The sequence below is a fragment of the Diabrotica virgifera genome, chromosome 4 (genome assembly GCF_917563875.1).
Source record: "Diabrotica virgifera virgifera chromosome 4, PGI_DIABVI_V3a".
Lineage (NCBI taxonomy): Eukaryota > Metazoa > Arthropoda > Insecta > Coleoptera > Chrysomelidae > Diabrotica > Diabrotica virgifera.
In genome coordinates, this window is record NC_065446.1 from 246243850 (window position 1) to 246255886 (window position 12037).

Sequence of the window (12037 nt, forward strand, 5' to 3'; positions counted from 1 at the left end):
ATATATGTAAACATTTTTATTTGTTTTATTATGAGCACTTCCCTCATATGAGGCGCTCAAAGCAACAGTGACCTAATCCACATCCCACAATTTTACCAAAACCCAGATGGCTTTAACGTAATAAGAGTGTTTTCGTAAAAATGTGGGGCGTGGGTTAGACCACTGTTGCTCTGAGCGCCTTATCACATCATAATAAAAATCTTATACTTTTTATGATAAAACTTTACGTTTTATGTGAATCTTATATGTTTTACGATAAAACGTTACGTTTTATGTGAAATAAAACTCCAAATTTGCAATTTTTATCATTTATTTAAATCATTAATTACCTTAATTTTATAAAAATAAATGAACTCCCTAAGAGCATTGTTTGTCATATCATCTGGCATTATAGAACAAAAAGCATACAATATTTGCAAGGGGTTTAAACTATCTGCAGCATTTTTACAAAAATCTAAAACATTATAATAATATTCACAAAAGTTCAAATTTTCTAACAACTGCATACGAGGCGATAGCACACTAGTGTTAAGTTCAACAATTTGCTTCACTTCTTCTTCATCCATATAGTACTCCACACCATGCTTCTTAACAATAATGAATTTACAATCATCGTAAACTATCGGGGTAACAGTGCAGTATTCTTCGCATGGAAAAGTTGGGTGCATGAGGTCATCAGTTGATTGGAAAAAATCAATTAGTTGTTGTGTGATGATTGAAATAAAGGAATACCATTCGTATGCGCTGAGTGATATTCTGGTAGGTTTATATTGCTGAGATAAAATCACTGCAGGCGAAAATGATCTTGCAGGGCTTATACCACATTGTACTTCATAGCCCGATAACGTGTATTTTGTTGCAAGCAGGTAGAAAACTTCTGATTTGGCGGCAGCCTCATAATTTTCCAAAGCTCTATCTAATTCTTGATTATAGTCTTCGTTGCTAGGCATATCGATGCTAAATTCACAACCACCTGAGGAATACCCACTATCTTGAGAGCCACCTGAAGAATACCCACTATCTTGAGAGCTCATGTTCACTTGTACTGACATTGATACTGAAGCATGAGTTCTTTTATATTCCCCTACTCCTTGTGGTAAAAACAACCTCTTTGCAAAAAATGTATTGCTACGCGGCGGATTAAAAGATAGATCCTCCTAAACTACGTCATTAACGTTAATCCAGCTGTTATGTTTGCTGTCCATACCGAGCCATTTCACATACATCTTATTGCCTTTTCGTCTAAGTACTTTTTCAACCAAGTAAATGTCAGGGTTTAATGTTTTCTGTAATTCTTCTTCGTAAAACCCTCCGCTAATCGGTATACCGTGCATGTCTTCAAGCAAATACGTTATAGGATTTGTTATCTTAACTTTTACAATTTTAAATAATTCCGTCGTCCAATTGGGCGTGTAGGCCTTTTCAAATAAATGTTTTGTCTTTGAGACACGCACAATGTCACCAATTTTATATTTTCTTGGACCAGCAATTTTTAAATGACTATAACTCTTGTTTAAAATAGCTTTTTCGTTGGATTTGTTGACCTGAGATGGTTTGTATCCCGTTTTACTGTGCCTTGTATTGTTGTATTCCTCGGTAATTACAGGTAGAGCTTCTAACCATTTGTATGATCCATGTAAACTGAAATACTTGTACAACTTTGCTTTTAACGTTCTAATGACTCTTTCACAAATGGCGGCTTTTTTAATCGTGTAGGTGCTGTAATGATTAATTTCGTGTTTTTTAATTAAATTTTGAAATTTTCTGTTATAAAATTCTGTTCCCTGATCGGATTGGAGGTTCTTCGGAAGTCGTCGAGTATGAGCGAGAATATCCGAAAATGCTTGAGTAATTTCCTCGCCAGTCTTGGTCTTTAGAGGGCGTGTCCAAACATATTTTGAAAAACAATCAATTACGACTAGTATTAGTTTAAAATTTTTATTTTGGTGTGCGTAAGGACGCATTTCGGCCAAATCCATTTGCCACAAGTCATCGATTCCTTTGATTATTGTTCGTCGACGAGGATAGATTTTTCGTGCTGGTTTATGCAATTCGTTCACCACCTGTTCCTTTTCTGTAGACATTTTCTTATTAACGACCAGCATCTACATCTACAACATGTGTGCGCAATAGATCAATATTACGTACTATATCCTGTAATGTTTGCTCCACTTGTTTTAACCTCTGTTCCATCTTCATATCGTGCATCGTATGGTTTGCAAGTGTTTCTGCAGCTTCTTTTATGCTTTTATCCGCATCCTTTTTTAGTGTATTCACATCATCTTTGATTATTTTTTTCAATTTTTGCTCGAGAAGTGGAACTGTGGTTTTATGAAGCTCTTCTCTTACTTGATTTAGTTCGATCGCTAAATGTGGAACTGTGGTTTTATGAATTTCTTTTTGTACTTCGTTTAGTCCGACGGCTAAATCCTGTATATCATTAGTTTTTTGTTGCAACAACTTATTTATATTGTTCTCCGTATCCTTTTTTAGTGTATTCATAGCATCTGCGATTATTTTTTGTAGCTTTTGCTCGAGCAGTGGAACTTCTTTTCTTACTTCGTTTAGTCCGATTGTTAAATCTTTTATATTAATGGATTTTTGATCTAATATCACATCATGGGCTTTAATTATTGGAAAGTATACGCTACGCATCTCATTTATTAGATTATCAACGTATTTTTTCGTTGCAGCATCACTATATTCTGATGGGTCCTTAACATTACAAATTTTCACATTTTCGGCATTAATGTTTCCGGCAGGAGTATGTGGAAATGTAACTCGTACTGCCTTTTGGGTGATACTGTTACGAGAGTGATGACCGAATTTGTCGACACTCATAATGGAAATGATGCCATCATTCTCAGTTACTCTATTATATTGGCTTCTTTTAGTTCATTGATGATAGCCACGATTTCGTTGTCGTGAGATGTGTTGCCGGCGTCTTTCGAAGCCACCAAGAGTTTAAGACGATCAACTAACTCATTGACGTCATCCCAATAAATATACTCTAAGGGTGCAGCGTTGTATGTTAAACGAGAGTCATCCAACCCCGTTCCTTTGACCGTAGATGAAGATGCTGACCGAGCTGTTTTCGTTCTGTGGTCGAGTTCTTTTTGTGAACGAGTTGCATGCTTTTTCATTGTTGCATCAGATGGTTTGAATAGAGGTTTAATAATAGAATGATATTTTTCTCCGCTGGAACCTTTAAGGCGTCCTAAGGTATCCAGATGAATCTCTGTGTTAATCAGCAGTGTTTTATACTTTTGTAAATCCTCATCATTATACTGTTCTGGGTTTGGGTTGGCATAAAATAAAAGGTGATATAGGCCTGGCGTACCACTTAACCTACGTTCTTCAAAATCCCGTTCTCGAATTATTACTATGTCTCCATTGTCTTTGTCAAAGTTTATTCGACGTTTTCCCAATATCCAGCCACTAATACTATCGTAAAATGGACCATAGTTTTTATCGATTTTATCGTCTTTTATCAAATATTCTTTTATGTACTTGTGACTTATTGGAGGATAGTGGTCGATATATTCGTCTGTGGCGTCCATCGGAATCTCGTTAGAACCGGAGATTGGCTCTTGAATGTTTTCATCAGATGCCTCGGGTGCATCAAGAAATACATCCTCATCCTCCTCCTTTTTCACCTCTTCTTTTTTAACATGTCCAAACTTGTTAGTGATAGTATGATGTAACGTTTTTGATGATTGAGCAATATCCTTGAGAGGCTTCGAGATTGGTTTAAAAAGTTTATTTAGTGACTCATCTTGCTCTGTTCTACCTAACTTCAATGCCAAATATTTTTTGCGAATTGATCTAGCCAATTCGGTAACTTTCTTCTTGCGAAGGGCAATGGCGACCGTATCATCTGGCATTTTGCTGGCGACTAAACAAACACCTTACAATTTTATATATTTATCAAATCCTTTGCGATATCGTCCATTGTTGAGAGCAAAATCTTTCATAATTACCACAGTACCATACCTATCTCTCCAACATTCTGAACACATTTTTTTAAATTCATCAAATGACATGTCTGGCGATACGTGTTCATCAAATATATGTTTCAAATTTATCTCGTCTTGCTTGAACAGCACAATCATGTTACAATTGTCTCTTATTAGCTGCTTAGGTATTTTTGAATATGTTTGACATAAGTAAGCCGCATCGATATCTTTATGTCTGCACATGGAATAATACTCACGAATCTTGTGTTGGCCATCACATGCGACATCGTCAAATAAAAACACAGAGTTTGGTTGAGCTTTGTTGGGATCAATAATTTCTTCATTGTCTTTAAATGGAAAATACCCTACACCTTTGACTTGCGCTAATGCATCTCGCAATAGTTGGTATTTCGGTTGAAAGAGGGATTTTGAATAAACATAGACATTTTTAAACTTGACGCCATTTGGACTAAATAAAAGTGATAGCATGGCGTTAGTTTTTCCACATCCACTTGGACCACAAATAATGGCTCTGAATGAGTTTGGTAATAATTTTCCATGTTTACTGTTGGTTGCTTTCTGTACAATATCTAGATTATCAATTGGTAACGTCTGCTCTTGTTGAATGACTCTCATCGTGTGTTAAACATAGTAAAAATATGAACAATATATTACCAATGTCACCAAATGCATGACCATCAGTCCAATGTTGGTGTTCAAAGGGGAAGGTCTTTTGAACTCTCTAATTAATAAACTTCCAGTTGAGCTTCATATTCCTGGTTATCAGTATTGTGGACCTGGAACAAAACTAAAAAAACGTCTTGCACGCGGAGATCCGGGAATTAATCCTTTAGACGCAGCTTGTAAACAACACGATATCGCTTATTCGCATCATACATCTCTCGAAGAACGTCACAAGGCCGATAAAGAATTGGAAGATAGGGCTTGGGAGCGATTCAAGTCTAAGGACGCTAGCTTTGGCGAAAAAAGTGCTGCTTTACTTGTAACCGGTGGAATGAAAACGAAAAGAAAGTTGGGAATGGGATGTCCTCGTCGTCGTGGAAGAAAGGGACGTTATTCTTTCAATCGGGATGTGGTACCTAAAATTGCAAAGTCCATGAAGAGAGGAGCATCGTTAAGAGATACTGCTTTGACAGCTGTACGAATAGCAAAATCGGTAATTAAAAAACTTGGTGGACGAAAAACAGTTGATCTTCCACGAGTGTTGCCACTAAAATCTGGAGGTTTCCTACCCCTCATACCCCTATTTGCAGGTCTTTCTGCATTGGGGGCTTTAGCCGGTGGTGCAGCAGGGGTGGCGAAGACTGTGGTTGACGCAAAGAACGCCCAAAAGAAATTGGAAGAGGATATGCGCCATAATAAGGCGATGGAACACATCGGCTCAGGTCTGTACTTGCGTAAGAAACCAAGAGGCGGATTCGGTTTGTATCTGAAAAAAAACTTCCAATAAAGCTACCCAATCGTCCGCTGTACGACTTAGAGATTGCGCATTACGCGAAAACACTTAAAATCCCACATTTTCGAGGTGTTTTCATGAATGACACTCTGCCTAGACACGGTCCTCGAAAACGTGAATGCGCAATAGTTAATCTAGATGCATCATCACACAGCGGAACACATTGGGTAGCATATAGAAAGATAAACAACGACGTAGAGTATTTCGATTCATTTGGTAATTTGAAGCCGACCAAAGAACTTGTTAAATATCTAGGTACACATACAAAAATTTTCTATAATAACCATCAGTATCAAACCTACAATCAAATCATTTGTGGACATTTATGCCTAAAGTTTTTATATAATGGAGCATATTAAAGGCATGGAACTGCTTCTGGACCATATGTTTCACAAAAAACGTTTTGAAGGATTCAGTGAAGAAGAACTAAAATTAATACCGCTAGATTATATTATACGAACTGTAGAACCTATAGAATTGTTATATATATGGCATAAATTGCCTGGGGAATATCGACAAGAATTTAACCTGCAGATACTACTTCCCTGCTTCGTGCATTACAACAGACCTGATTGGAGGACTCATTGTGATGGCCCACCCGGTTCTCAAGCATCTTGTCATTTATGTAAACTTGCTTTAGAACAAATAAAAAAAATGTGAATAAATTTGTTTTTTTACTGTATATAAACCTATTAATCTCTTGACCTGAATCAGTCATCATGTCGCAGTTGTTGAGAGTAAACAGCACGAATAACATATTCTCGTTTCAACCTCCCACACCGATCGTATTAGATCCGAAAAAAGATTACGAAATAGCTCTTCGATTTTTCCATTCTTACAACAGTATACCAAACATCGAAAATTGCAAGTTTTATTACTACGATGTCAATAACCGAGTGCAACATTTTGATTTCCCCGATGGATGTTATGAAATTATCGATATTGAGGAATACATACAAAAGAAATTGGGGGCTGCCAATACATCTAAACCTGACATGATATTTAGTCTAAAACCTAACCACAATACGTTGCAGTGCGAAATCTTCAGTCAATTTAAAATTTCATTTCAACCAAATGACAGTCTTGGTACAATATTAGGGTTTTCTCCCGTAATACTAAATCCTAGACAGACACATTCTTCAGATCTACCTGTTAGGATTATTAAAGTATCTAGCATACGCTTTGAATGCAACATTAGTACCGGAGCCTTTGACGGTAACAGACCTGCTCACACGCTCTACGAATTTGTCATACAATCAAATCCTGGGTACGCAATTGACGAAACCCCTCACAATTTGTTGTATTTACCTGTTGTGCCACAGCGTGAAATTACCAATATCACTGTGTTGGCTGTCGATCAAGAAGGACGACCTGTGAACTTTAGAGGAGAAGAGAGCACATTGGTGCTGGAACTTAGATCAAAAAGCAGATGGGATTAGTAATAGAACAATCTACCCAGAGAACGCCATTAGTTGTGCAACCATCTCAGCAGCAATATCTTAAACAATCTACCTACAGAACACCATTAGTTGTGCAACCATCTAAGCAGCAACATCTTACGTCCGCAAACAAATTGTTTTTACAAACGTTGGGTTTTAAACTGAAAAAATGACTACAATGTATGGAAAGAGAGCGCGTTCAAACAACATCACAATGCCTCCAATATTTGATATTTATCGTAAGCCAATATTTGATGAATCGATTCGAAAGGCTGAATACCGAACTTATGCACCATTCATCAAATCATTCAACTGCAATGATATTGTCGAATTTAGCATTAATCAAGTTGACTCGTTTTTTGCAATGAGCGAAACCTTGTTATGCATTAAAGGATCACTCGAAATAACTGGAAATGGTGGCGTCAAACTAGCAAATAATGTGGGTGCCTTCCTTTTCGATTCGTGTACGTACAGCGAAAGCGCAAGGGAGATGGAAACAGTGCGGGATCCTGGCATCGTAAGTGCTGTACGTGCCATGACATGTTATACGCAAGAAGATTCTAATTATATGGTTATGGCTGGATGGAATTACCCTAAGGATCCAATTCTAAACGCTGCAGATCATTCATTCAGCATACAGATGCCTCTTAAGCATGTTTTCAACATTTTTAATGATTATCCATTGATTACGTGTGGTCGTCAAACAATAAGACTAGTTCGAGCTCGAAATGATAACGATTGCATAGTTATTACAGAAAAACAAAACGCTGACAAAACTACAACTGTTACAACCGCTAAGATTAACATTACCAATATTGAGCTTAGAGTGAAGCACATATTCCCCAATGATGATATTAAATTGGAACTCATGAAATCTATTCAACAAGATCAACCTATAGTTATTCCGTTTAGAAAGTGGGAATTACATGAATTACCTGCTATTACGAGAGGTGCCAGGCGTGAAGTTTGGGCTGTTAAAACTAGCACATCAGTTGAAAGACCTCGTTATGTTATTGTTTTCTTTCAAACCAACAAACGCGACAAGATTACAGCTGATCCTACTTTATTTGACAATGTCAACATCCAAAGTATTAGATTATCGTTAAATGGAGAATACTGGCCAAACGAGAGAATGCAATTGGATTTTAGCAAAACCGATTACAATGAAGCCTATTTTAACTATACCGAATTTTATCCTAGCTACATACATTCCCAACAAAAACGACCTCTACTCGATTTCTCAGCTTTTAAGAATCGTGCATTGTTCGTTATCGATTGTTCGAAACAAGAAGAAAGCATGAAAGCATCCACCGTTGACGTAAAACTCGATATTGAAGCGAATAACGGTTTTCCCGACAATACCAAGGCCTATTGTATTATTATTCACGACTGTGTAATGGAGTACTTCCCTCTCACCGAAATTGTAAAAAGTCTAAATTAGATGCATGAGGTGTCAGTAGTACACGAGCAATCATCATGAGAATAGCATTCGTAGATATTCAGGGATTCGTTGTGGATGGGTGGTTTGTTCCTAAAGAACTTTCCATTGAAATAGGTTATAAACGAAGTCATTACATCTTTTTGCCTCCGAAACCATTCAATGCGCTAAGTAATGTGGATAAGAAGACCGCATCATACGTGGAGAAGAATCTGCTAGGCATCCGGTACTCTGATGGAGAAGTTGAACTATCTGAAATAAATAAGATACTGCAAACCGAGTTGTTATATACAGCTGACTGTATCTACGTTCGAGGGAAACAAAAAGCAGAATATTTGGATAAGAAACGCCACGTTTTTGGAATTTTTCCTCATATTATTGATGTTTGCAAGTTCGATGGTACGCCTCGTGCTGCTGGAAATCTTGGTTTTACTGCAAACCCCCCATGTCATGCCGCTGGATTATTTTCATGTGCAGAAACAAATGTGAATCGCCTGCGTGACTGGTTTGTCAATAAAATAATGCCAATGTAATTTTTCTGTGTACAAAATAAATATTTTTTAAAGTTATGGGTTTTTTATTTAAACGCCTTATTTATTGATCAAGTCTTATATTACATGATGATTCAACCATGACAATAAGGCCTACGCGACATTTCACGAGCCCACGTGACGTTTTGACGTGACGTTTTTACGTGCTTTGACGTGACGTTTTACGTGACGTGCTTTGACGTGACGTTTTACGTGACGTGCTTTGACGTGACGTTTTCACGTGCTTTGACGTGACGTTTTACGTGACGTGCTTTGACGTGACGTTTTCACGTGACATTTCACAAGCCTACGTGACGTTTTGATGTGACGTTTTTACGTGACGCGTTGACGTGCTGTGTTCCTTTTAAGTTCTTTTAATAAAAAAATTGCATTATGTTTTTTTATTTTATTTAAATTCCAAAATTACCAGCCGCGCGCTTCGTATCTACGAGATCCGCGAAAAACTTAAGGTACCGACCGCGCATCTGCTTCGCGTTCCGCGAAAAATTAAGGTACCGATCGCACATCTGGTATCGCGCACCGCTGCGCCGCTGTGTTCCTTTTAAGTTCTTTTAATAAAAAAATTGCATTATGTTGTTGTTTTATTTAAATTCCACAATTACCGCGCGCTTCGTATCTACGAGATCCGCGAAAAACTTAAGGTACCGACCGCGCATCTGCTTCGCGTTCCGCGAAAAATTAAGGTACCGATCGCACATCTGGTATCGCGCACCGATCGATCAGCGCTAGAACGCCGTCACATCGGAACGCGCCCCATCGGACGTCGTCACATCGGAAAGCGCCCTTTTGACACTATGCCGCCATGTTTTTTTGTATTCGTTATCTCCCGCCCATTCCAACGAGCCGTCGTACGTTTAAATCGGACCAATAGCAGCAGAGATACCATGTTTCTCTCTCTAACACACATACTTTCCTATATCAGCTGTGACATCACATACCTCTCTCTCTAACACACAGAATTCCCTATATCTGTAGTGACACCCGTTTAGATCATCTACTGTTGAAATATTATAGTACTATATCCTAAGGCAATATAACAATCATTATTTAACTAATAAAAACCAAATGTTGACGATATTAAAGTTTAAAACGTTATTTTATATTTTCTTTTACAATTAGGGGTTAGTTATCACCCTTAAAAAACAGAAGCGTACAACGGCTCAATTATAGAAAATGAACTGGAGGGTAAAAGGAATCTAATCCCAAATTTTTTGTACAAATCGATGCTGGACGAAAAAATTGCGAAGTTTTGCCATTTTTTCAGCTTCATATCCTGGCCTATTGGGACCGTGCAAGTTCGGAAAAGCGACACCTGGTTTCTTCGCTCTGCACTTTTATTCGCACTTTTAATTGTATTGGCCAATCATATGGTCCTGGTTGCTGGATAATTGTCAAGGCCATAGTCCAAAAAAATAATAAGAAGAAAAAATAAGATTCAGGTTATGTTATTAAAACGTAAACAATTGTATGTAATAAATAAAATTAGTTATTATAATGCAGGAATGCAAGCAAAATACAAGTAATTACATTTACCTTTATATAATAATTGCATATCATATCAATATTGTGGAGCAATATATAATTTTTCTTCTTCATTGACAGTAGATATGAAATATACGTCAATTTGACAATTTCAATTGACAATGAATTATTTAAGAAAGTTACATTTCTCCGCCATTCTCGCACGATCGTTTCTCGTATCGCCTCCAAGTACTTGTACACCGCGAATATGTTCAAATCACGATAAGTAGTTGAAACGGTTAAAACAAAAAGACGCACAATCATCAAAAAAGCACGTGAGATTATATCGTATAATCGTATAATCAACATTTACTGAATCCACCCAGGAATAGTCAACTCAAACTAGTAAAAGTTGAATTAAATTTTTTAAATCAACTTTTACTGCTCGTTTTAGTTTGAGTTGACTGGAACTAGGAATAGTCAACTCTAACTAAGAATCAACTTGAACTGTAACATACAACGTGTCTACTTAAGTTGGAAACATATGGAAAACTTTTTTGTTATTCATTTTACGAAAAAAAGTTATTCTTTATAAAAAGTTCTGCATGCTCTAAAACCTAAGATTCAATCATCAGATATCAAATTTTGTCAATATTATACGAGGTATGTCAAAAAATATGAACTTTGTTCAAGAGTAAAGTACCTTTATTTCTCTCAATGTCGAAAATTCTTATTATGAATAGTTGTTTGGAATTAAAAACTAAGATCAAATATGCAATTACATGCTTCTAATTGGAAAAAAATATTTTCCAAATTTTTCTCAAATTTATTGATACTAACTTCGTTTTTATTTATTACACAAACGATAACTCTTTTATTATTACTTTTACGAAAAAAAGGCATTCTTTATAAAAAGCTCTGCATGTCCTAAGACCGAAAATGCAACCATCAGATATCACATTTTATTAATTTTATACGAGGTATGTAAAAAAATATGAATTTCACTCAAGAGGAAAGTACCTTTATTTTTCACAATATTGAAAACGGTTATTAAAAAAGTTGTTTACAATTAAAAACTATGTTTCAATATGCAGTTACATCCTTCTAATTGAAATATTGTGAAATATGAAGGTACTATAATCTTGAGCGAATTTCATATTTTTTGATACACCTCGTATAAAATTAATAAAAGTTGATACATCATGGTTGTGTCTTAGATTTTAGACCATGCAAAGCTTTTTATGAAGAATAACTTTTTTTCGTAAAATGAATAATAAACGAGTTTAAAAACGATGTTGGGTATCCATAAATTTGAGATTTTTTTTTCAATTAGAAACATGTAATTGCGTATTAATCTTAGTTTAATCTATTTAATCTTAGTTTTTAATTCCAAACAACTTTTCATAATAAGAATTTTCGATATTGAGAGAAATAAAGGTACTTTACCCTTGGCCGAAATTCATATTTTTTGACATACCTCGTATAATATTGAGAAAATTTGATATCTGATGATTGAATCTTAGGTTTTGGGGCATGCAGAACTTTTTATAAAGAATAACTTTTTTTCGTAAAATTAATAATAAAAAAGTTTCCCATATGTTTCCAACTTAAGTAGACACGCTGTACATATACATATTTCAAAAATCTGAGGATTTGAGCGAGGCGTAAGGAAATGGGTGAGACACAATGTTTCACAAAAATAAAGCGAACATTTC

At 36.2% G+C, this 12037-nt stretch overlaps 1 protein-coding gene across 1 annotated transcript; it reads left to right on the top strand.

Annotated features, from left to right (window-relative positions):
* Positions 1 to 7050: 7050 nt before the first annotated feature.
* On the top strand, positions 7051 to 8313 carry LOC126883836 (uncharacterized). Its single transcript, XM_050649512.1, has one exon. It carries the CDS (start codon positions 7051 to 7053, stop codon positions 8311 to 8313), a length of 1263 nt encoding a protein of 420 aa, XP_050505469.1.
* The last annotated feature ends 3724 nt before the right edge of the window (positions 8314 to 12037 follow it).